Source organism: Parambassis ranga, chromosome 3, assembly GCF_900634625.1.
Source record: "Parambassis ranga chromosome 3, fParRan2.1, whole genome shotgun sequence".
Taxonomy (NCBI): Eukaryota; Metazoa; Chordata; class Actinopteri; family Ambassidae; genus Parambassis; species Parambassis ranga.
This window is the reverse complement of record NC_041024.1, coordinates 2,233,924-2,261,076: the sequence shown is the minus strand read 5'-3', so window position 1 is coordinate 2,261,076 and position 27,153 is coordinate 2,233,924. Positions and strand designations below refer to the sequence as shown.

The window sequence follows — 27,153 nt, the reverse complement described above, 5'->3', positions numbered from 1 at the left end:
GGCTGTGCTGTGCTGTAAGAGAAAGCCTTGTGATCGTTTTTCCTCCTCTCCTTCCTGCTTCATGGTTTCATCTCTTGTTTTAAGTGCAATATTCTCTTTATCTCTCTTTAAAAGCTTAAAAAATAAAAAAATAGAAAGCAGATTTATTGTTAAAAGGGTGGTGAAGATCAATAAAAACATCATTTACTGAAGAAAAATGGCTTCTTTTTCTTTATTTTAAGGAAATATCTTGTTGATGACACACTAGCTATCAAAACAGGTGGTGTTTTTTCTTATTTAATCTCATTTCAAAGGCATGACAACAGTCCTGCTAGCTGTTCTACAGTGCTCACTGTAGTTTAAGGCTAACATTGAAATGAAAACACTAAAAAAAAAAAAAAACGCTAAAATTGACCGTCTTCTTTTAGCCTATTAGCATGCTAATAGTTCGCTAATTATTAACACTGACGGACTGCGATACGTTTCCGGGGATTGTTTACTTTAACGCCAGAGACGGTTTCTTAATCTGATTGGATGAACCATCCGTCAGTCACTGCCAATATAGGGGGTTCAACCAATCATATCAAAGAGAAACACAACAGGCAGCAAAGGCTTTGACAGCTAGCAAGTAGCAGTTAGCATATATTTAGAGGCTTTTTTGAGGAAAATATAAGAATAAAAAGCACTTTTTTTGGAAACAAAAAACATATTAGCAAACCTTTGAAACCAGCAGTCGCTTCTAAGACACACCCAGAACTGTCGGCGCTTCTTCTCAGGAACGCTGATCGATTCGAAGAGCCCGCCCACTTCCTGTTCAAACTAGTGTACAGCAGCTGGCTGCAGTTCACCTAGAGGGCGCTGTGAGCTCTATGAGTGGGGCCGAATGGAGGTAAAATGATTATTTACACCTGCTTCTACACAGGAAACTCTCATTCTGATGTTCTTTTTTATTTATGCTAACACACTAGTTCAGATTAGAACTGATCGCATATATCTCTATAGAATTAAATTCATGAGCTAAACATGGCACCTAGTGAACATCATGTGATAACAAAGGCGATCCAGTTTAGAGTTTTTGATGATTTCAGTTTAAATATTAAAAACATAATGGTAGGCCGGGTTCAACCTCTGGGAACCATGACAGATTTGTGCCAATTTATCCTCCAGATGGTGACATTTCACTAGGAAACTCCCGGACCGAGTGGTGCCAGATAAGAAATCAGAGGCCTCGTCACTGGGATTTATCCTCCTGTATCATGAATGTTTGTGACTTGGTGCAATGGTTCATGGGAGATTTCTCTAAAAAAAAAAACCTAAAACGTCAGCCTCACAGTGCCACTGAAGGACAGGTGACTGCCAATGTTTTTACAAAGAATTTGTCCTCGTCCCAGTCCTTCCAACTCACTCACTGTCAGCACATTAAAACTATTTCTTCTGACACTCAGGGTGGCTCGGCCCACAGAGTGTTGGGATGATGTAATCCAGTGGGGCTGAACCCCCCACAGAGAGGAGCAGGCACAGGAACAGTGTGGGCTTTGTTCTGAGGAACAGGCTGAGAGTCCAGAGACGCTCTGCGGCGCCGATATGAGCTGCTTGTCATGCAGAACACGCAGAAACAGAGACGCCAGTGATCCAGTCTGTGTGAGGCTGATACTGTACCAGAAGCTGGAGGACAATGCTGTGAGACGCTGCTGAAAGGATGCTGCAATGACATCACCTCCTGGGTCACATGATCAGGGTGGAGACAACAGATGTGACAGTTTCCCTCCCTCTCTTCTTTTTAGACAGGGAAAACTATGAGTATACATACAGCCACCATGAAAGGAGACAAACCAAAAATCACATTTTCCAGGAAATATAATAATAATTTTAGTCAATAAATCACCTGTGACAGATATACTCATCAATGTTCACTAAAGTTTTAAGACAATTTGTTTCCACATGTCAATGCCCCCTCTGCACAAAGCAGCATCCATGTTTAGCTAATGCACTTCCTGATATTATTTTGAAAAGGGAACTGGACTTCCTGTTTCCTGTTGCATTATTTAGCAATGATCAGCAGCAGAGCCTCTATTGATTTGAGAACTCAGACTGCCATTAAAGCAAGGACTTCATGTCACCACCAGTCCTAATCTGACCCGTCAGCATCCATTAGCAGAACACTAGCACGGACCATAAACTATAAAAAAAAGACATTAGTCTGTTTTCATGTCAATTCTGATTGATACAAACGCAGTTTAGACTTGAGCCCCTTTAGGAAAGAAAAAGACGACACACCGTGATCCAGGCGTTAGGTTTTTATCAGAGTGTCTTTGATTCTACAGTATGTAACATCAAACCCACTGATTTAACACAGAATTGCACGTCTTCTCCCTGAATAGCTTCTTAAGCATGTGTGCACCCCCCCCCTCCTCCTCCTCCTGCTACATCACTGCTCGCCACAATAAAAGCGCACTGACTGTAAAATGCCCGCCCTGTTTGTTCAGTGATCAGCTTTAAGATGTATTTTTTTCCACATTGTGATTTTTACAAAAGAAAAATATACACAATAGCTATGGTACAATTAAATATCTTGACTGTGTGTATTAAAAATACAGATTTTTTTTGTTTGTTTTTAAGATGCAATTTGAAAATAAATATTTTCTCTATATATTTTCTTAGCTGATTATATAGAATTTTCTGCAAGGCTCTGGCAGAAAGCTGCGCGCAGATGATCTGATGTGGAGACACTTACAGACAGTAGAGAAGCTGCTGCTGCTGTTTGTTGTTGTAAGGGGTCTAAACAGGAAGTGCTGCAGGGACTCGGCGGATGGACACTGGAGCACGAAAAGGGATAGAAGATGCATCCTGTAACAACGAAAGCATTAAAAGCTTGTGCTCATGTAGCGATGATATGAAAACTGTCCTCACTATTGCAGCTGTCCACAGGCAGACGAAACAGAGACACAGACGCAGTTTAAAGCTGCGTTAATCAGTATCACGACCACTTCTTAGTTCGTCAGTTTTAGCTTCACAGTATATATCCTGTAGACTTAAGAGTTCTCTGCCCCCTAGTGGCCAAAATGAATTAATGCAGCTTTAAGCTAAGGTCTTCTGAGATACAAGTGACAGTAACAGTTTAATTTAAACTTGACGATAAAGCTTCACCTCACAAGTAGCTCATCACACCTTTACAGACAGATGGAGGAGGTGTCACTGCTATGCTCATCAAAAGGCAAAGAACAGCACGTATCCAACACAAGTCAGGGTTCAGCTGCCTGAAAGTACTCAGCACACAGTCATGGAGCGAAGGGAGAGAGAGGGGAGGAGGGGGTCAGGCTGGCTGCAGTACGATCTGCTCACAACAGACAACAAGGATGAAGCTCATAACATGAGAAATGTAACCACAGTAGTTGTTTTTTTTCCTACGGCTCTGTTGTGTGAGTGGATCCAGCTTCCATGGGGGTCTCAGGAGGGGGGAGGCTCTCCGGACTGTCCATCCACAGCTCCATGGACTCCTGGGTGTCAAAGAACTCATCAGGCCCCTCAGGAGACTGCGGCGTCTGGGAGCTGGAGCCCGCCTCACTGCTGCTCTCTCTGAGCTCCAGCAGCACTGGCAGGGAGCCTGGGAGGCAGTAACCCTCCATCCGACTCAGGCTGAGTTCGGCTAAGGCAGAGCAGGGCGGCCTGAGGCCGGGGTCTGAAATGACGGTGCCGGAAGGATCCACGGCCACAGAGGGGTCCTGCTGTGCTTGTGGCGTGGGCTCAGAATTGTCAGGCTGTGGATCGGTAACAGTGCAGGGCTCTGCGCCATCCTCCGGTGAGTTATTTGGAGTCAGAGGGATTTCAGCGGCGTTTGAAACGGCGGGCTCAACGTCGTGTGATCCGACAGCAGGCTGAGTGGAAGTGTTCTGACAGGAGTGAGTTTCCTCGCTGCTCTGTGGGGTGAGAGAGATCTTATCACTGAAGCTGAACCGTGGAGAGGTGTCCGCTGTGGTGGGAGAGGACGGCCCGGCACTGGAAACAGTACTGGAAGGACCGCTGCTATCTGCAGGGAAACACACCATTACATCTTTAAAATTAATAATCAAGACATTGTCTTTTATCATCATTAATGTCTTTCTGACGGTGTTATTCTGAGTCTCTGCTTGCAGCCGTGACTGTGCTGTTTTCATGAAGCTGCTTGGTGTTTTGAGGGTTAATAACGTTTCCTTTGCAGGAAAGGACCATAGTGATATTAGCTGGTTCATTGGGTTCTAAGTCTAAAAAGACAGACAGATCTAACAGACACAAAATGGTTTGAAACAGTTTGTAAAGTTCCATAAATAATCCCCAGACGTCTGGAACTGAGACAGCTGAGGAAGGCCAACCTAGAAATGTCACTTCTTGGGGCGAACGAGGATACTCACACCAAGGGGGTCTGTCAGAGCGAGATCTGAGAGAGATGGAGGAGGAGAGGACTCTCTGAGGCATGTATGCGTCCACTGACGGATGGTTGTGTGCGGCAAACATGGCCGACAGAGCTGCAGGCACCCACAAAGAGAAGGAGGTCAGATCGTGGTGTAAGTAACCCTTTAGAATACATGTGTGGGTCTCTCCTACCTCTGGTGGTCCTGGTGTGGGGATCCCCTGCGCTCTCGCACACACGGGTAAGGAACTCGTTGACCTGCTTTAGGGAGAGCGAGTTGTGCAGCGTTTCCAGAGGATAGATGGAGGGCACCATGGAGCAGCCTTCAAAACCTGCAGCAGAGGAGAGACAGGATACCCACAGTCACATCAGCCCTCCGTTAGGCCAGGAGTCAGAGGGGGAGCAAGCAGAACCACTTCAGCTGACACCCAACACCACTGCCCCACTGCCACCCACACTGTACACCTCCACATGGTGCTCCCCTGTCAGAACAGGGCCCTAACCTGCCGTGAACTCCTGCCGGCCTGTACGGTTCATTTCCTCGCAGGCAAGTTGCAAAAACCATGCTGACAACATGACACCAAATGTCAAACGTCTCGCTCTATTTGCAAAAGCAAGCAGATCTCAAAAAAACACAAAAAAAATCTGCCTTTCTTAGTCTCAACACACGCAGGGACGCTGCAGCTCCAACAGCAGCCGTCAAAGCTCTTCAGACTGCAGCTCAGGACCAACGTCCACGGTTAGTTCACAACCAGAGCCGTTCACCGCCACAAAGCGTCAAACCACAGCTCGCCGCGCTGGTCTGAGACCTCAGAGAAGGACGGTTCTCATCTGCACAGGGTGTGAGTGTACGCCACATGTACAGCAAACAAGCAGGAATCGCATGCTAGTTAAGGTCAGGAAGGAGGGCGACCGTCATTCAAACTGAACTCACACAGCAGCTGCTGAGTGCACAGCTGAATGGAGACTAAAATAATGAAACACAAACAAAATGAAAGAGCTTCAGTCAGGAGGTAAACAAGCAGGCAGAGCTTGAAGCAAAGCTGTGCTGCTTTAACATGTAAAGATCATGTAGATGTTCATATCTCACAGTGCACTGCACGGTGATGCAGTGTGCCATGTGTGCATGATGTTGGGATTTCAAGAATGTTGCCGACTGGTTACTACAGAAAACCAGCAGTGTCTGTAGTTATCTTCAGTGTGTCCAGAATGGGAGTGTGGATGACGTCTCACACTGTGTGTGCTGCCAAATCAGCGAAAACATCCCAGAGAACAGTGTGTTGTCAGAGGCCGTCAGTGTTTGTTGGATTTAATTACAGCAGCTAGCATTAACTCCTTATCGCCAGCTAAACGCTGCTATAGTGACTTCCTGTGACTTCCTGTCAGCTGACTGTTTTCAGTTCGTAACAACACGCTGCTCAAATCCTGCCCCACGCCAGTGATGGCTGCATGTACTAATTGGAGGTTACTGAACTGTGAGTCAGCTCGTGTGCACGACTTTGGTTGCTGGGCGTTAAATTATTAAAAATTCTTCATATGGGTTGATGGTACTGAGGGAAATAGGAGGGAATGATTTTTGTAGATGAAACACATTATAGGGCCTGATTTTCGTGTTACCTGGAGAACAGGCCACAATTTAAAACCTGAAAAATGCTGGAAATACATGTTTAACAGAACCTTTAAAGCATGATCTTAATTCAATATGTATACCTACACAGATGAGGTTTTTACATCATGTACTTAACAAACAACTAGTTTACTACATTGACCAGAAAATATTTAAAATAATAAATAATTAAAAGAGGCAAAAACTCTGATGAAAACCTGGGATATTTACTCAGACGTCAGCTTGAGGCGAGTATTTCCTCTCATTTTACGGGCCAAACTGAATAATCGAGAAAATATTTGACGGATTAATAAAAATAACTCTGAGCATAGCAACCTTCAGAGGGAAACAAAATTCACAAACAATGGCCAAAAAGCCAAACAGCTCACACCACTCCAGCTTGCAATCTGCATAACCACAGAAACAGGCAACATGCAGACACACCAAGAGGCAAAGCATGGAAGTCAACCACAGAACAAGCACAGTCCCAACTAAACCATGAGCGAGTGGCTGAACAGAGAGCGTGAGGCTGGGGGATGGAGGGCAGGGCCAGGCAGGGGCTGACCGTGGAAGTACTCTAGGGGGTCCTGGCCGGAGATGAGCCAGTTTCGGAAGAGGCGTAGGTGGTAGGAGCACTGGTGGAGGTGGTGGGCCAGCGCCCCGTCCAGAGAGAGTTGGCGGCCCAGGCTGAGGTCGGTGGAGAAACGCCTCAACAACTGGGCCACGTGGTGCTCCTCCAGGGGCTCTGAGGAAGAAGAGGGAAAGCAAGGAAGGACAGAGCAGAGCGAGGAGGGAGGAGGAGGAGGAGGAGGAGGAGGAGCAGTACAAAAGAGATGGAACAAAAGGTTTGAAAGCTTGGAAGGAGGGAGAGGGAGAGAAGGACTGAAGTACGATACAGATGAAACAGGAAACAAGAGCTCTGAGAGAAAGGTGAGGATTCAGAGAGAGGAGGAAGGAGGACGGCGGAGACGTGTGGTGTGTGCATGAAGGTGGAGCTCAAAACAGAAGCAGCAGCCAACAGCAGGCCTGGCTGCAACACAGCCAGCGGTCATGAAAAGCAGCAAATCTCAGAGCAAAAACCTCGGCAATAAAAAAAACATCCACACTGAAAAGGAAAAGGTCACTTTGCTCCTCTGCAGTTTCTCGACACCATTTTACACCATCATCCAATAGAGCCACAGAGGGGCAAGAGTGAAACAGGAAGCCCAAACTCAACACCACCTCTCACAGAAACACCGCAGAAGCTGCTACAGAAATGTGCAGATCAATTTACTGTCCAAACCATGTGGACAGCTGACGCCGTCCTGTTTATGAAACGCTGCAGCCGGACGTGTGGCACCAACAGAAACCTGCCATCGTACCTGTCGCAGTGCACCAGGCCGACGGAGCCACTGCTAGGGTGGAGCTGTCATCTTGTGTTCCTGCAGTGAATGATACGTGTAAAAAAAAGAAGACAATCTAATGGTGTACTTTTAGCAAAGGTGCTATTTAACCCTCTGAACTCCAAACCCCTCAGCAGGTTTCAAATGCAGTGATGTTTCTTTTAAAATCGCCAAAATTATGTTATTTTTTTAATCACAGCCTGAAAATTTAAAAACAAATTCATCCATCACTGAGTTTGCCCAGTACCAGCAGGTGCATTCTATGTATTGTCACTCGCATACTTCACATATGACCACATATGACACAAATTCAGTAAATTCGGCCGACCTGCGGAGCAGACTAAAAAAATAATCGGCTGTAAAAATGTAAATAGTTAATAAATAAGTAGTTAATTTATTTTTCCATAAATTAAATAAACTCTTCAAACTGATTGAAGATGAGCCAGGGTGTCCACAAACTGCTTGGAGTTCAGAGGGTTAACAGGAAGTGAGGTCATTTAAATTTGTAGTCCTCCTGACAGGTCACAACCGTCACAGAAACCCACCGCCTAAACAACCACTCAGCAGTTACACACCCCAACAACGACTACTCAATCTGCCCGCTGTCTGGAAATTGGTCCACGGCATACACACACACACACAAACACACACACCGCCTGCCGCACAACATCCTCTGCTTCTAACCACCATAACCGATCAGTGAGAAGAAACCTGCCACGTCTCCCCGCCATCAATATTCAATATTTTAAAACTCGCAACAACCACATCTGTGCAGTGAACACACTGAAACCGTGTACATGTGTGGATAAAAACAAAAATGGAGCGATGGTTCACACACAGGAGACTGGATGAATGAGGCTTTAACCCTTTCCCTGTTTCCCCAGTAAAGAAAGAGCTGATCCTGGTTCAACCAGCTGTGACTTTAATGCAGAGGACACGAAGCCGGCGTCACAGGAAACACAGGAGAAGGGTTAAACACAGATGTGTTGAAGGTGGTATTTTAACAATGAGCTCATTTCACACCCTCTACAAAGATGGCGGCAAGTGCGTATTTTATGTAATTACTGTAATTACACACACACACACTCATACACACATCTATCCACTGGGAAAAAATAAGACTGAATTATTGGGTAATGGTGACCAATTTACAAACGGTATGCAGGATGTTAAACAGGGTTCCCACCCTCAGGTCATGAGGCGTGTTTTGCTGTTCTGTATTTTTATTATCCCAAAAACTGTGAGGGAGGGATGACGCTTAAAGGAAATGTGCTGAACGGGTTCACCAGCTCTTCATATATATCTATCTATATCTTACAGGCAGCCTTACTCAGGCTGTGTAAACAGTGTAAGGTCTCCTGTGGCTCTAGAGGTAGAACGGTGCTGTGTCTCATTTTGGATACTTCCATTAGTACACACTTAACAAGGCAGTGTGGTTATAGTGTCATTATAGTGAAAAAGAAACATGTTTCCAGAGCTGCGGGCTTCTCATGGCCAAGACGATGATCATTATGAATGAGAACTGTCCATCAGTAAGAGCACTGCATGTTGCCATAGACTGCAGTATGATGTTATGCACTCAAAACAGCAGGTAAACTAAGTGACTGGAGACACTTACTTTACTACAGGGGGCCTGGGCTACAAGCTGAGGACCTGAAATAAAGACCCAGGGGCCTCAGCCTCTTCTGCTTCGATTCTCAACCTTCTTTGTCTCTTGCATGTCCTCAAGCTTTACACAGTTTAAGGGTCCCTTAAAAACATTTTTCATTTGGTCCTCTAATGTTAGATGTGGGTTAACATGATTCTTCTTACGGGGTGTGGAATTTGTTGTTACTTCCAACTAACTGATTGCAGAAACGTAAAGTTCATCTTCTTCTGGCCAATATACTATATATATATATACAGAGAACATCAAGCCTTACCTGCAGTAAAGGTACATTACAACGTATTTAATAGGGTAAATAAACTTTGTGTTGCCGTTTCTGTGGCTTTAAACACCTCCACAAAGCAGACGTACCGTGCCACTTTTCACATGCCCACTGATGCAGTGACATCATTTTTGAATGCGTCCACTGGAGGACATGGTTTGATCTCCCTCTTACTAAGGCCCCGTTCACACTGGAGAAAGTCATTCCAGCTAGAGTAGGATTGAACCCAGACAGCCTTTAAGCTGGATGCGTTCAGACCTATTTTCAAATCTGGCTAGCACACAGTTGTGTCCGCACTCAATCCGGCTTCATCCAGCGTGTTTGCTGTTCTCCAAACCACTAGGTGGCGCCTCGTAATATGGCTAATAATGTGGCTAGCTGGATTCGGTCGCCACATTTGCGTTCACACCTGAGCCACATTTGAGCCAGTCCTGCTAGATCCACCTCTCGAGGGTGGATTAGAGGTGTTCACACTCGGAAAAAAACACATCTGGATTGATCTGGATGCGGCCAAATCCTGCTTAAGCCACATTTGTGTGAGTGTGAACGCCTAAGTATACTGAAGGTGGGGTTTTGATCTCTGTGTCGAGGTGCGTTTGTTACTCCAACACAGTGCCTCAAACACACTGTGTTAGAGTTGATGACGTGGTCTGCTTGTCTTCTGTTAGCTCCAAATACATCAGCATGTGGCTGCAGATGTCACTGATGAGACGATGCTAGCGAGCAGAGCGACCACAGCTGCCGCCGCCTGCAGCGTCTTGTTTCCTGTGGTGGTGCACACCTGTGTGTGGTGTATTCCGACATGTGCCTCCACCAATCCAGAGTAAAAGTGATGATACGATGGCTGTGCTGTTTTGTGCTTTGCTGCTATAAGGCATCTGTAAAAATCACTGACATTCCCTGCCACAGTGTTTCTCATTTTAATTTAAACACCAGTGGGAACCCTGGTTAGAAAGAGAATGTCAGGTAGTGTTAGAAAAGTAAGAGTCCAAAGCGAATGGGGAAAAAAAACTGAAGCAATCAGGAAAATAAATCAATAAATAACGGAAACCTGGAATGCTGGAGGGCCATATGAAAAAAAACAAAAAACCCAAGGTTGAAAAACAAAAGTTTGAAGACATGCAAGACAAAGGGAGGTGAAGTGGAAAAATACTTGAAAGAAGCAGACGTACCATTAGTCGGATGCTTTGCAAACGACACAGAAAATCGTTTTACTGCCGGCATAGACAACAACTCTGAGGAAATAAAAAAAAAAAATTCACTAGTGTTACTATGAGCCACAGCAACTTATATTCCATGTTTATTAGTCCCTGTTCTTTTCTAATGTGGACGCAATGAAGGGGGAGAAAAAAGATATCATCCAACATCTTTACAAATTAAAGGGTTAGGAAAACTATTAACTGCTGTTCAAATTTAGGTTGAAGATGTCAGAAAATGGCTGTGGGCCCCAAACATCGATGGAACATCTTCTCATGAGGTGAGATGAAAGGATGTTAACTCAGGAGGTGAACAGTACACACCAAAAACTAAAAAAAAGTGAACAAACAAGCCCAATATTCAGGTCTGATCTCAAACCCTGAAGGCTAAATACCATCACTGTGTACAGAGAGGACGATGGAAATATTAAACTGGTGAACCGGAGCAGGACTAAGATGCTTCAAAAAAAAAAAATCAGGTGAAACCAACATTTCACTCAGAGGAGCATGCAGTGACACATCACGGTTTAAGGCCGCGTCCAAACGACAATGATTCCTTTGACTCCTAAAAATGAGGTGTAACAAGATGGACGACAAAGACCAACAGCAAGTCTACATGTGACACAGCCAGGAGGACGGAGGCTGAGCGGAGACAACAGTCTGTGCGAAGCAAGACTGACACCTACTGGACGACATGACAACAGCACTGAATGTATCAGCATTACCTAAAAAAAAAAAGTCTGCACACAGACACGGGAATCCATGTGCAAAAAAAAATGACAATGGATGTAAAAATGCTTTCTGATTTTATTATATTTCTCAAACTGTCTGAACTATGAAGAGCTGTATTAACCCTCTGAACCCCAAAAAAGCACCAGCAGGTCTGTCAATACAAATTGTAAAATATAACCAATTTCTCTTTTCTGCTTTTTATTCCTCTTTAAAAGTTCACTGATAATAAAGTGTGTGCATGATCAACATGTGTTAAAATCACTGATTACTCAGTACAACTAGGGAAGCCATGATCATGAGTAAAGAGGCAGTTACATGATGACAAAAAGTATGTGGCTGATCTGAAGGGTTTCTAAGTTTAAATGGTTAAATATCTAAAGCATGTGGAGCTTGTTTCTTCCTCCATAGGCGCAGGACTGACAGGAGTGAAAGAAACAGGGTTCAGAGAGTTAAACCAATCGCCGAGCTGACCTTTAGAGTCAGGAAGTCGGTGACTGAACGTGTGCAAATAAAATATATGAGGGTCATGAGGGGTAGTTAATGGATTCTGACTGATTTAACCATTTTATGCTGCATGCAGACGCTTTACAAAAGTACTGCACTCACAGCTAAATGTGTCTAAAAATACAATCTGTGATCTCCACCGCACAAAGAAGAAGAACCTAATCGCACACAGAATCATCTGACTCCACGATCACACAGTATTCTGGATTATGTCTGGATGAAGCTCGTCTATTCGCTGCCCCCATTTACACATCCTAAATAGTCTATGCTGGAGTTTTAAAGAGGGCTCGAGGGAGCACGTACACAAACTGATAATAAAAAAAATTAAAAACAAAACGAGACACACCATTTTACAAGTGGCGTGGGGAAAAAATGATGTGTCAGTGGATTTGGTGACTAGAATGAATATGGTGTCACTAAAACATAAAAAACTATGATGTACATGTACTGTATGACCATACGTACATGACACTTATCCCAATAAATTCTACTGATCATTTTTGCACATCGTCTAACAATGTGTCCCTGTCTATGCATAAACATACTGTATGTCCTGTATGTTGTCCAACAGGGCCTCACTGAGGATGTCAAACATGCATATCTTACAAATTAGCACTGGTAGAGTATGTGTGAGAAACTGATCAGCTGTTGTCCTGTGCAGGTTTGTGAGGGAGCGCTGCCTTTGGACACGTACCGTCTTTGTAGGACAGACTGCCGGTGGAGAATTTTTTGCGATGTGCGCGTGCGTAGTCCTGCAGGTTAGGGGCGCTAGAGGACCCACCGAGGACGGTGGTGCTGAAGAGCCCGGCGCATTGAGAGCCTGCGAGTGGGTGGGGTGGTTAGTCACCACTACAGTATACATGCTGTTAACTTCAAAACAAATGACCAGAAAGAGACAGAGCAGGACAGAGAAAAGACACAGAAGAAGAACAGGAAACAGGAAACAGGCGAGCAGACACGAGGACTCAGAGAAGATCATGCACACCCCCCCCCCCACACCCTCTCTACACTCCCCAAAGGAGGCTGGAGAAAGAACTTAGCTGCTAATGAAAAGGTGAAAATCCACCATCAAAACCCAAAATAAATTTAGTGCATCTTATTTCTCAACATTAATAATATTCAGACGACACAACAGAGTAGAAACAACAGAGACAATAGTTTAAAGATGGAATCCAGAGGGATGATTCAAGACGTTTTCTATATGTGCTGATACAAAACACCAAACATCAATATGACAGCTGTCTTTCTTTTAATAGCCCTCCTTGTTACAAGAGCTTACTCATTAGTGTACAGTGAAATATTTATCTATTGGAACCTACATAAAGGCTGAAACTATGCAGTAAAACTGAGATTAAATGAAGACTTTCAAACAAACACATTTCATCTCCACAGCCAGCTGCTTGTGTGCAGTTCAGCCTTCAGAGTGTAAAAAAAGATCTAATAAAACCTCCCCAGTCTGAGCCGTTTCCACATCTACACACACACATGGTTGCCACGACAACATAATATTTTAAAAACACCTACCTAATCCACTCTGTTTCATCTCGGGGGATTGACGTGAGCAGAACGAGAACAGGCGGTAACTGCCTACTTTGGAGGAGGATGTTTCTGACAGGACCTGATGGAGAACACACACACACACACACACACACACACAATTCAGAAAGTGGCCACACATTTAGTGTCATACACCTGTCTGACAGCAAGGTTACAGCCTGAAATTCGGACTAGAGGAGAGGCTGTCGGTCTCTGAAACACACTGAACCTGCGAGTCTCACCTCCATGGATCCGGTCTTGTGATTGCGAATGAGCGGGGACCTCCTCTGAATGGTGATTGGCTCAGACAGCGGCACTGCGCGGTCAGTTTCATCACGTGACAGGTCCTCTAGGCTGCCAGGGTCAGTCTGCTTTTGCCCGTTCTGCAAGAGCAGAGACACACACAGAGTGTGTGAACGCACGAAAAAAAAAAAAAAACAAAGAAAAATTACGGGAGGAGAAAACGCATGGATGTCGACCCTACCTGCCGCGCTACCTCTGCAGAAGCGGGCCGGAAGCCAAAGCCGGTGGGAGCATTCTCCTCCTCCTCGACGCCTTTGACGCCGGGGCTGAAGTGAAGCTCCACATGGAAGCGCTCCTCTGAGGAGATGTCCTTCAGGGAGAAAATATTAAACACATGAAACATTCCCAACACCTCCCTTTGTTAGATCATATTATATAACTTTTATTTTTTAGGTACCTCTAAAACTCAAAGCACATCATATCATTGAATGAGCCAGTCTGATCCAATTTCAACTATTTTTGTATGAAATAATGCTAAATTCTTACTTTGCTAGCTGTGGCTAACACTACACTACCTGAAATAAATTCTTCTTTGCTGCAGCGGTTGCCATGGTGCTGATACAGCTGTGTATAAATAAACAGACACTACCTTATTGTTGTCCTCATAAAGCATGATGACAATTTGAGTCATGTAGTTGAGTTCGGAGACAGCACTGAGGTAATCCATGGCGCGCTTCCACTGTTGGTCGTTCTCCTCCTGTCACACACAAGCACAGACACTTTCAGCTTTAAGCCTCATCTGGAAGAAAAGAAAATATTACCAGCTCTGCAGACTTCAGGCTTCACTTACATCGAGGAGGCCACCATAGCGGAAAATGCTGAGCAGGGAGTGGACATGACTCTCACTGGTGAAATACAAACGTGTCCTCACATGGCGCCCGGGAGACATCACTCCTCGAGAGTACCTGGAGTCAAATTGATCACATAGTAAGTTGATGCACTGTGTGTCCTCCTCTGTTTTCATCCAAACAGTCTGGAAATAATCTTTAGAGACTCACAAAGGGTGAAGTTTGTTGACCGACTCGTCCTCGTGGGTCCTCTGCAGGTCAAGCTGGATCTTTCTGACCAGTGGGAGACAGTAGGCGTAGGCTATGTCCAGTTTCTCAGCTTTGTTTATGCCATATTCCTGCAAAAACACAGACGAATGTGCTAATATATGAATGGCCAGCAAAAACCAAAAATAATCAGTGAGCCTATTGGTATCTACGGTCTGCCCACCTGTGGTATGACGATGTCAGCCAAAGCTCGAGACAGCCTGAACAGCTCTAGTGTGTCCTCCAGGCCGAGCGTAGCATTGTGGATAACATCGTACTTGACACAGTCATATATGTCGGGGATTTTACTGATGTCATAGCGCCCGTTCTTCATGCGGAAGTCTCTCTCCAGTTTGGACCAGCGCTGCAGCATCAGCTCCAGTGTTTCACTGTGGTAGAGCTGCAGGTCTGGAAGGAAACAGATTATTACAGGTTTTAGTCTGAAAATCTGATTTGTTGCCAAACTTGTCATAAATGTTGACGGTCAATACGGCAAAACATGTTTGAACTCGACAACAGAGGCAAAGGACTGTGGTATTCTAAACTCCAGCACCCAGAATGCAGTGGGTAAGCTGCTGCTGCTGCTACCAACATCACATTACAGACATTACAGTCAATTAAAATTCTGATTAACAGCGAAACACAGACTGAATATAAATGTTTTCACACAGTAAGGCTGAGGTAGTATTATTACTGGCTTCTGCTCACCAGCTGATTTGGGGTCTTCCATCCTTTTGCGTATCTGTGAGGTAAGGCTCTGAATGAGGGCGTAGACACTGTCACATGTGGCCACCGGGTTCTGGACGATCTTCATTGAATTTACCAGAGAGGCACTACAGGTCGGAGCGAGCTGTCACACACACAAAAAGAAAACAAAAATGAATGACAACTTTTACTTTCAGATGTTCAGGCTGTGAAACTTTATCATAAATCTGTAAACTGGAAGTTAATCCTTTCTGCTGTCATTACAGCAGGTTAGTAATCCAGTCAGTGATCAAAGAGGATATAGTCACAGGCAATTACCAAAAAAATATACAATAAGATAATCCTTTATTAGTCCCCCCACAGGAGAAATTCACAAACTATATATTATGGTCAGTCACCCTGTCATAGTCCTCTTCCGCGAACTCCCGGTCCTTCTGCAGAATCTCATGAAGCCGGGCCTTGACGCGGTGCTGGCAGCTGCTCAGAGAGTCGCTGTCGTTGTCCAGCAGGCCGTTCATGTTGGCGCTCTTCACCATCTGCACCAGGATGGGTGTGAGCTCGCCCTCCAGGGCCAGCAGACCCTGCACACACACACAGATGACATGAGGCAGCCTGGCTAAAATTCAGACACCCAACACCTGCCATAATATAAATACACTGTATTACTGTAGGTGTGTATTGCTGGTGACAGTAATGCTGGGAAAGATTCCTGTTTAGTATGAATATTGCATACCTTTGCAAAAGCGGCAGCCGTCATCTGCACCCTGCCTTCATCAGACGCGTAAATCTTCAGGTCATGCCTGTAGGTGCTGTGTAACCGCAGCAACCCGCAGCCTGGAAAACCAGCGTAGTCTCCTACAAAAACAACAGCGTTATGTGTATAAAAACACGAATCTGGCTCCTCTAAATGTCACTGTAAACTGCCTGGATAATAAAGGTACAGTGGACAGTCACCACATTGGTATGAAGTCTTTTTTGATAAATCTTCACCATCAGAATGAGAATCTCTTTATTTATCCCGTAGGAGAAATTCTTTTGTTACAGACAGAAGAGTCTGAACAGGACCAAGATCAACTCATCATTTCTTGTTTTATCGTATTCCTTGAAGTCAATGATCTATTATATGTTCACACCAAGCAGCAACCTTCGGGGCTCAAAGTTGAAGCCCATGCGGAAGTGTCAAAACTTGTAATTCACGCCACAACAGCTGGGGGCTGGCTCCAAAAGCGAGTAATTTCCCATAGACTCCCATGTTAAAATGGCCGACTTCACAGCAGAAATTAACATGTTTACAGCCTGGTACAAAAAACCACTCTGGTCTCAGATGATAGGTTCTCTTCTAGTGTCAGTTGTAGGGGGGGTGAATTTTTTTACAACTCACTTGTTTCAATTGTATTCGGACTTAAAATTAGGCATAATTATGGCCGCTTGAGTGACAGACAGTTGACGTATCACAGCGTGAGTTTCCTGCTTCCACGATCGCCCGCCCCCCTAAACCCCGCTCGTGCTCCCCCTCTTTGTCCATATTTGGAGTTTTGGTGGACGTGACGCTGCCAACATGGCGGCGGTCATCACGTCCCGGAACCTCCCACCGAGCCTCAAAACGGCTCTTCAGAAACAAACGGGCGACGTCACGGAAGCTCTGTCCATAGTTTTTACTGTCAATGGTTCACACCTACTGAGTTGACCCAGATTGGCTTGTTCATATGGGTTAAAAGTGCAGCCAACATACGTAAAGTGAGCAGAAAGGAAAAATGGGCCGGCACACAGGACAACACACAACTCATCTCTCAGTAATTTCAGACATAATACTTTAGCATAGATCTGTAAAATCCATTTATACAGCATTCATTTATGGGTCTCTTCCACTGGGTATTGAAATCCTGTTGACCTACTTTTACGCCCCTCTTTCTCTCATTTCTCCATGCTGTGGTTAATTAGAGAGCAGCAATAAAATGCTACCAGACACTGATGTATCTCACCTTGTCCCCCGGGGTACATACAGCGGAACGCTCTTCCCAGCTCCTCGGCCTGCACTCTGCCTGCGGGAGTCAGCTCTCCGCCCCACTTCAGCACCAGCAGCAGGGACGGACCCTCCTTACGTGTGTCTATAAACCCGAGGCAGACAACGAACAAAGGAGCTTCAACACAAACTTATTTAAGTAGTTAAAATAATGTATTCTTAACTTCATACCTTCTTCCTCGCTCGAGGTTTTGGGCTGCCCATGGGGCAGGTAAGTTAGTTGCACTTTTCTGTTGATCCCAGAGAAGTGGCCGTACCTTTGTTAGCAGGAAAGAAACAAAGAAGAAACCTTATGACGTCCATGCACTGTTTAGGTGGTTTTTAGGCACGTCATTTGCTGAGATTACCCAGAAATGATGAGACGAGGGGTTGTGTGAAATAAAGTGACCTGGTTTTACTCATCACTTACATTTCCAGAACAGTCTTCAGCTGCTCCAGTTTGGACTTCTTCTCTTCTATCTCACAGTCATTGTGTTGTCCCAGTTCTGCTAACAGCTGCCGCGTGATGTCCAGCACCTCCTGTTGAGGTTAAAAAGTTTCCCCAACACATTACAAACATTCACAGGATGTTGATCCAAAAACATATTCTTCATTATTCATTTCTACCTGCAGCTGTTTTGGCTTTTTGAGTTTTAATTTCCCAGTTTTGTATCCTCCATATTTTTCAAACAGATCAAAGAACCTGGATATATCAAAAAAAAAAAAACATACAATTTAATCACATGTATTTAATCTGGCTTTGCAGTAAACTGGAAGTCGTTACCATAGAGATGACTTACATGGGGTTGCGGACTTCCATCTTCATCTTCTGTTTCGGGGTTCGGTCTCCGTGTCGGATGACAGCAATGACACAGCGTAGCTCCATCCTGGAGTGTAAGTTAAAACCAGCAGAAACGATGAGAGTGATAAGTGCATTTTGCATAAAGAACAGCACACTGGAAGCTACTTTGTGTTAATGTTTCAGAGAGAAAATATTCTTTTTCTTAATTTCTCATGACTCACATGGTCCCTGAGGTGGTGGGAACAATGGGGATGTCTTCAGCCTCAGTAGGGATGGACCAGGGGATCTGAAACTGTGGAGCCAGCTCACGCATCACGATGTTCCTGGAGAGCCAAATTCTGGTCAGATACACGCATAAAACAACAACAACAACAACAACATGGAGCACACACCCGAGGATCTTGGCACAGTCGTCATAGTACTTCATCGAGTTCTTCACAAAACTGAAACCATTGACGTCGCACACGTAGGAGTGCCCGTTGGCTCGGAGAAGATCAAAGCCACACACAGTTTGCTGCGTGAAAGAAGAAGAAGCTTCTGTTCTTACTCAACAACTAGGAGAACATACACTGTGACATACATTCAGCAGCTCAAACTCTGCTTACCTTAAATGCCAGGCAGACCTTACGGGCCACCAGTTTCTCCATGGCTGAGAGCATGACAGGGTAACGGACCTCCTTCCCCTCACTGTCTCTCTCCACCTTCCCATCTAAAGCAGGAGACTTCCGGGCCTCAGCGTGAGCATAGTCCGGCCCCACGGTGTACACCTGATGCCACACCAGACGTCCACACAGAGCAGCGGGTCCATTTCAACGTTAAAGTGTTTTTAAAAAAAGTGTTCTTCAGTAGTACCTTATGCATACTTTACCTTAACATCAGTGCCATCTGTTGGCATGAACTCTTCATAGATGTAAGATCCCGTCTTCCTCACGCTGCTCTCCGGTGAGTAGACGCTGCTCCGGCTCCCAATCTGACAAAAAACAAACAAAGTCGAGTCTATAAAACACTTCTGTCATAGTTTCTATAACATGCATTGCAAGTTTAATGGCTGCTGCCTCATGTTTGACAACAAGGACACCGATTTATGATAATGCACGACAACATAGAAGGGAAACTACACAGTGCTGCAGGTTATTGTCTGGAGTGTTTAGTCTGTTCGCTTGATTACGATTAGTATTGTTATTATTAAACACATAACATAAAAAAACTGTACTTTAAAAATGTCAAGTACAGTCGAACTCTAAATTTAGCATGAGTGCTAAACACAAGAGCCCCTGCAGGAGGTGAGGAGAGGTCAAAGCTATAAGTTAGCAAAACAGCATGTTCAAAAGCTTCCATTAGTGACCTCTTGTGTCTGACCTGTTGCATTTACATGTACATAGCTGGTGGCTGAAAGGGGTTGTTATGGCAACAGTGACCTGGTGTTTAGGACAGGACTTTTTTTAAGGATGCTGCAGGTGTCAGGTTGAGAAATCAGCAGCTAGTTTTGACCCATCTTTTAGAGCCCTTCAACAGACCTGAGAGCATGCGTTTAAAAAAAAAAACAACTTTCAAACATTATACACTCAACAAAAATATAAACGCAACACTTTTGTTTTTGCTCCCATGTTTCATGAGATGGACTTGAAGATCTAAACTTCATTCCAGATACACAATATTACCATTCCTCTCAAACATTGTTCACAAATCTGTCTAAATGTGTGATAGTGAGCACTTCTGCTTTGCTGAGATAATCCATCCCACCTCACAGGTGTGCCACATCAAGATGCTGATCTGACATCATGATTAGTGCACAGGTGTACCTCCAACTGCCCACAATAAAAGGCCACCCTGAAATGTGCATTTTGTTTCTGCTTTATTGGCGGTCTGGGGACTCAGAACCAGTCAGTATCTGGTGTGACCACCATTTGCCTCATGCAGTGCAACACATCTTCTTCGCATAGAGTTTATCAGATTGTCTATTGTGGCCTGTGGAATGTTGGTCCACTCCTCTTCAATGGCTGTGCGAAGTTGCTGGATATTAGTGGGAACTGGTGCACGCTGTCGTATACGCCGGTCAAGCACATCCCAAACATGTTCAATGGGTGACATGTCCGGTGAGTATGCTGGCCATGCAAGAACTGGGACATTTTCAGCTTCCAAGAATTGTGTACAGATCCTTGCAACATGGGGCTGTGCATTATCTTGCTGAAACATCAGGTGATGTTCATGGATGTATGGCACAACAATGGGCCTCAGGATCTCATCACGGTATCTCTGTGCATTCAAAATGCCATCAATAAAATGCACCTGTGTTCTTCGTCCATAACAGATGCCTGCCCATACCATGACCCCACCACCACCATGGGCCACTCGATCCACAACATTGACATCAGCAAAGCGCTCACCCACACGACGCCACACACGCTGTCTGCCATCTGCCCTGAACAATGTAAACCGAGATTCATCCGTGAAGAGAACACCTCTCCAACGTGCTAGACGCCATCGAATGTGAGCATTTGCCCACTCAAGTCTGTTACGGCGACGATCTGGAGTCAGGTCAAGACCCCGATGAGGACGACGAGCATGCAGTTGAGCTTCCCTGAGACGGTTTCTGACAGTTTGTGCAGAAATTGTTTGGTTATGCAAACCAATTGTTTCAGCAGCTGTCTGAGTGGCTGGTCTCAGACGATCTCGGAGGTGAACCTGCTGGATGTGGAGGTCCTGGGCTGGTGTGGTTACTCGTGGTCTGCGGTTGTGAGGCCGGTTGGATGTACTGCCATATTCTCTGAAACGCCTTTGGAGACGGCTTATGGTGGAGAAATGAACATTCAATGCACGAGCAACAGATCTGGTTGACATTCCTGCTGTCAGCATGCCAATTGCACGCTCCCTCAATGCTTGTGGCATCTGTGGCATTTTGCTGTGAGACAAAACTGCACATTTCAGGGTGGCCTTTTATTGTGGGCAGTTTGAGGTACACCTGTGCACTAATCATGATGTCAGATCAGCATCTTGATGTGGCACACCTGTGAGGTGGGATGGATTATCTCAGCAAAGCAGAAGTGCTCACTATCACACATTTAGACAGATTTGTGAACAATGTTTGAGAGGAATGGTAATATTGTGTATCTGGAATGAAGTTTAGATCTTCAAGTCCATCTCATGAAACATGGGAGCAAAAACAAAAGTGTTGCGTTTATATTTTTGTTGAGTGTATTTACTACGATGCCACTGAATCCCTAAAACCATTCATCGCAGCTTCACAGGTTAATCAGAAAATTTAAGTTTAAAATGTATCCTGTGTTTTTAAAATAATACTATACTGAAATAAAGTGTACGTACTGACAAAATGTAAAGAACAGAATCACTGTGCGCTCCTCAGTACGACTAGGATTGGCCTATATGTGGCCGTTGATGATAAATAGCCAGGGAGTATTTAGCTGGTAATAAACTGGTTTGTACAGGCTGTTGTTAAATATCTATAGCATGTGGAACTCTCATTTTCCATTTTTTGTGTTCTCACAACTTCCGGCCAGGTGCAGGACTTTATACTGAAGTGAACTATGAGCCCACAGGAATGCCGGCATGCTGCTCTGGGTTCAGAGTCAAACAGTGGTGAATGCACCTTTCTGAAGAGTCGCTGGCTGCCTCCACCAGCCGAGGTGGGGTAGTAGATGTAGACGTTGTGGTCCTCAGCACAGACGGGCTTCTCAACAAACGGCTTCTGGAATATCTCTCCGTTCACCTCCACGTGGTCCTCCCCTTCTACCAGGTTACACTCTGAGACACACACACACAGAGCAAATGTTTCTGTCTGGCAGGCGGCTCCTTTTCACTTGCCTTGATAATATATACAGATGACCCTGCAGTGTTTACTCTCAAGCCCTGCGAAGCAGCTCTGCACTCTCAACCATGTGACGTTCGTGGGTCACTCATTACTGTCAGGGAAGGTGGACACATAAACCATCTGATCAGTCCAGGGGCTGTGTCACTGTGTAAAAGCAGGATTTGGATGCCAGACCCATCATATCTCAGCACTTAAGTATGGCACACTGGTGACTGCTTCACATTTGATACTATATTTATCTGTGAGCTGAAATAAAACCAACGCAGCCTCAGATAAATGATGAACAGCAGCTGTTTTCTTTGCCTTTACCAAGGAGATTTTGATTAAATTAGCTCGATGCTGCCTTTTTGTTTCATCTGTAGTAAAGATTTATCAATAAATCATTCGGCAGACTGACCATCCGGTTTATCTGGGTCACGGTTCAGCACAGCATAGCGCGGTAGATCAATCCCTTCCTCCTGCAGGATGCGATACACCTCTCTCCTGTTAAACATGCACAAAAATACAGAAACTATTATAGCATTTTTTTTTTTTACAAGTAATGGAAATATAGGGGTTTCATTAAACGGACGTACCTGTCCTGTATGTAGTACTGCATGTTCAGGTCATTGATGAGCAGAGGGTTTCTCAGTTTGGCATAGCTCACCGCCTTATCCAGCGGGAATCCTGGTTTACATACACACAGAGAAATGAATCAATAAATAAGACTATCCGACAAAAAGCTGCGCAAGAGTCAGAGTCACTCCTGTCTGCATGTGTGTGCTGGACATTGTACCCTTGGAGTGGAAGGAGATGAGGCAGTCACACAGAGGCCATTTGTCCACGGGCTCATTGAGGATGACGTCCTCTGGGAAGATGACTACAGTGATGTACTCAAACCTGCACAGCCTCTCCAGTATCTGGGTCATCGGCTTGGACTTGGACTTCTTCATCATGCAACAGATCCCCACCACAATCTGTCGCTCCGGGGGCTGGAAGAGGGAGAGGAGACAGTGATAAACTAAAGATATACAAAGACCGCTGTGTTCCACAAACCTCGAGACAATGTCAGCACACATTAGCTGAAATGGATGCAGTTTATTCAAAATATCTAAAGTCTAGTCTGTCAACTACTACTCAGCTTAGTAAATCACCAAAGCAACAGATGCCAATGTTAACATTAATTCAATGAGCAAAGGTTGGAGGTATAAAAACCTCATGTCCCCAAAAGAAACAAACTTAGGACTAGTTTTAGGATTTGTACTAACTGGAGAGTTATCCGGCGATCATAATCCTGTTCTCATGTAGTAAACAAGAAAATAACTGAACTGGACTTGTGTACAGGTGAGAAATCTGATACCTGCAGCGTGCACAATAAACAGGTTAAGTGAGGTCTCTCTATGCATTAGAGATATAATGACAGCACCTTCCAGAAGTGCAATGACTTCATTTTTATCAGAAGCTCTTCAGACATTTATCACATTACTTAATTTCATCTTGGAAGCAAAGCCAAAAACTGAGCAACTGCAATATGGATGCCATCGAAAATATGACCCAAAAGCCCTGTACTGCTGACTAATCTGCATTATATAATAATCTCTTGTAGCCAAGTGTCTCCCACCGAGTCTGTGTCTTCGTCGTCCTCATACAGCTCCATGTCTGTCCTTATGCTCTCTTCCAGGACCTCGCTCTCATCGTCCTCGCAGCCCACGAAGAATCTGGGAGCGCCACACCGGCTCTCGCCCGGGCTGTTGGGCTCTGACATCACAGTCCCCCACGGCAGCCCTCAGTGTCCCGCCGCGCCATCGTACACCAACACACCGCTGTAGCAGGTCGCCGATGGGAGGGCGCAAGGCCTAGGGAGAGGGACGAGTCCACTCTGCCTGGGCTACGCAGCAGAGCGCAGAGCTGGTAGACGGCAGTGTGTGAGGTGGAGCAGCAAGCTGGGACTGAATGAGGGATCACTCAAACATTCAAAGTTATGTGGGGAAATTATGGTGCTGGCCAGTCCTCCTCGATGACGTTGTTACTCCAGTTTCTCATTCTTCATTCAGCAAATTCACATCCTAAATGACAGTCTTGGGTTTCCTCAACGGCGAGCTGAGGCTGTAGTTATCCAGTGAGAGCTCTTTCCTCCATTTGTATGCAACACTGATGTTCCTGCAACAAAGTAAAACATTTATTACTTCAACAAGGTGTTCTGATGCTCGTTAAAACTCCTTAGTCACAGTTTTACGTAGTACAATGCATAGTCACAGTCATAGCCAGCAACCATGTGACCAGTTTTATTTTTGGTGAATTTACGTGTACAATAAAGTATTGCACAAAATGTTCTATCATCCCTTTCAGTGTTTATCTAAGTTCAAGGGCATCTGATGTTGTTTTCCCCACAACAGTCTTATGTAAGCGATGTGGGTAATTTTAGTCCTTAAACTGCACAATAAAGAGAACACGATGTATGCCGCTGCAAGTCTCTCCCAATATTAGGCAGAAATAGCCATGTGTTTGTCCAATAATTACCTACAGCAGTGTTACACATTTAACTCTGACGCAGCAAAGCAGCAGGGGCCCTGAACTGCATTTCCATTACCACTGAACATTAGCCAGTCTTGGAGACAGGGAAGTCAGCAGACCATGTCTCGCTGTAGACAAACCACAACCACTCATTACTCTCTTCTCTGGCATACTATCTGAACAACAAACCACTTCACCATCAGGCACAGTCACTCAAGGGTCCAGAACAACTATTTGCAGCTGAAAACACTGTTATTCGTATAATCAGCCCAGAAGGGGTCCAAATGAGATAATAAACACACAACTGTGCAAACTCTGAGATCTGACAGTCAGGGAAAACACAACTAATAATGCCTAAAAGGCCAAGTTCCCTCTGCAGGATTGTGTTGTTTAATTTAAGACTGTGTGAACTCTTATCTAATGTTTCTGGGTAACTGTAAAATAGGTTTTCAAAGATGTTCTTGGGACCGGGATTGGGACTATTACTTCTGCATGAGCAATCTGGGAGATGTTGAAGGGCATGCCACAATATCTTTAAACTTGTGTTATTCAACAAGAGAAACTATCTCAGAAACTATACTGAGAAAAACACACCTAAGAAAAAAACAAAAAACAAATCATCTGACATCAAGGTTGTAAGGTACGAAAGTATGGAACATGGCGGATCATGCTCATGACAACAATATAGTAACTCTAAGCCAAAATGACTTTATTGTAGTCATTCTGTGTAGCTCGTCCCAGGCAACTGCATGCATTACATATATAATATATTCTGTGCACATACACTTGTGGCTAGGGAAATAAAAAGTAATGAAAGGGGTGTACTGCTGCATAAATATTTAACTACTGCCTGTGCACACACACATAAGGACACTCATTCTTACTCCCACATTGGCATGGAGTTGATTTAAAATAAACTCTTTCTATGCTTAAGTGGATTAGTGTTTCAGAGCTTGAGCGTAACAGTTAATCTCTTTCACTACACCTGCCTACTCGAGCTACCAGTGGGGCTGGTATCTCACTGAGCTCATGTCCTCTTTAGTTTTTATTGGGTTATTAGGTGACCCAGTGCAGTTTATGCTCTACAGTTTAATGCAGTACAGAGTTGTTACTAAGGGTCAACAAAGCGCCTGAGACGGAACTACATTTGCAGCAGTGCTTCTCTTTCCCTTTGCCCTTCATTTCACGCATGCAATCTCAGTCTGATTCTCTGGATCTCGGCCACGTGCCCCTCTTTCCATTTACTTGCCATTTTTTTGCAAATATCCCATCACAGACTTTTATGCATTCTTGTAAGAGATACTTAAGAGCTCTTTGTAAGGCAGACACCACCGGCAGAGCAGCCTGGAACCTGCAGTGCAGTGGAACCAGAATCCACATCTCATGTCGTTCAAGAGGAAAAAGTTTCATATGTCTTTGAACAAACAAATAAGGATCGCTGCAACCTGAACAGACTGGCAAAGTGGACTCACTGCATGTGTGTATATACTTATTTTTAGCTCTGTGCTGGTAGTGATGTCATTTCTTACACTTGATATATATAGTTTTTAGACTTTTTGTCTTTATAGTGACTATTCTTATATAAAGCAGAGTAAAAGAAAATCGTTGCATTCTGAAAATTCACCCTTGGTAGTCTGCAAATCATTAACAACTCTGGCCCTTATCTATTCAGATATGTCAAATTTAAGAGAAACCAATACTTTCAAATTAATGAACAATAAAACATTCACAAAGCATACAGAGCTGCAGCTAACACTGGATTCTCACCATCAAGTCATTACTCCAGTCACAGCTAAATCATGGTTTCCCCTTAATCAATAAAATGTAAATATAAAATGTATTCACTTTTTTAAAACTAAAATCCTGAACATCTGGTACCAGCTTCAGAAATTCCACAAATGACATGATTATTGATGGTGCTCTGTCCCGGGCCTGGGGGGATTATGATGGCAAACATTTCACACTTCCTTATAAACAAAGAATTCATTGGTGTAATATGTAATAACAACAGGTTGTTTGATATAAAGTTGGATTTAGTTTGACTCCAATGTTTTGTAGATGCCTCTTAGACTTCAGTGTATAAAAATAACAAATGTTTTTAAGGTTACCAGTCATTTGGCGAGCCACACACTTCAGTTACACCACTATCGCTGAACAATAATCTTAACCAAAAGTAAAACGTACAGAAAAACCCTTAATCTGAAGCAGATTTCAGGTCGTTCCTTGGTTCAACAGGTTCATTAACGTAAAGTGCTTTTTTGACAGTAAAAGGATGCTGTACACGCAGACGTTATTGCGTAAAGACCCAAATAAACAAACCGACTGCACAATGAATATTATCATCTAAACACCTCGTTATAGTTGGTTAAGTTAAAAAAACAACGCGAATTTAGGTAGAAATTAGCCTTAGCTATTAGCAATGTCAAAATACATCTAGCTAACGTTAGCATTCAGTTAGCAACCCGGCTGGTTTGGTAATGTAAACAAGTCTGTCAGGGCCATTCTGTCTGCATTAGCAATAGATGTCGAACATCTGCGCTGTTATTAACGTTAACGTTTTACGTAGGAGCTGTGTCAGTCACGTTTGCGTTAGCAGCGAAGAAGACAAAATAACGAACTCACAGTGAAACTGGGAGGTTTGCACCGCTGCCATCATCAACTCGCTTCCCTCGGTCTTCTTGACAGTGTGCGTGTGAAACCAACCTTGTTTTTTTCAGATGACGCACGTATGTAAC

The 27,153-nt window shown here is 44.3% G+C and overlaps 1 protein-coding gene across 10 annotated transcripts; it reads right to left on the bottom strand.

Moving 5' to 3' along the window:
* Positions 1-3,084: 3,084 nt before the first annotated feature.
* ppip5k1a (diphosphoinositol pentakisphosphate kinase 1a) lies at positions 3,085-27,153 on the bottom strand. 10 transcript variants are annotated; one of them, XM_028401371.1, is made up of 32 exons: positions 27,041-27,153; positions 23,526-24,064; positions 22,701-22,896; positions 22,501-22,591; positions 22,323-22,408; positions 21,704-21,858; positions 18,965-19,066; positions 18,702-18,863; positions 18,489-18,610; positions 18,318-18,419; positions 18,095-18,181; positions 17,922-17,997; positions 17,725-17,834; positions 17,487-17,572; positions 17,275-17,400; positions 16,026-16,147; positions 15,691-15,873; positions 15,296-15,437; positions 14,772-14,995; positions 14,552-14,679; positions 14,344-14,458; positions 14,143-14,250; positions 13,735-13,863; positions 13,493-13,633; positions 13,239-13,332; positions 12,409-12,534; positions 10,455-10,517; positions 7,334-7,393; positions 6,538-6,717; positions 4,561-4,698; positions 4,368-4,481; positions 3,085-4,006 (listed from the first exon to the last, which is right to left on the bottom strand). In XM_028401371.1, exons 2-32 carry the CDS (start codon positions 23,667-23,669, stop codon positions 3,384-3,386), a joined length of 4,335 nt encoding a protein of 1,444 aa, XP_028257172.1. In that variant the 5' UTR covers positions 23,670-24,064; positions 27,041-27,153; the 3' UTR covers positions 3,085-3,383. The 10 variants fall into 10 exon arrangements, with proteins under 10 accessions (XP_028257172.1, XP_028257175.1, XP_028257173.1 ...); XM_028401374.1 differs by lacking the exon at positions 6,538-6,717; XM_028401372.1 differs by lacking the exon at positions 10,455-10,517.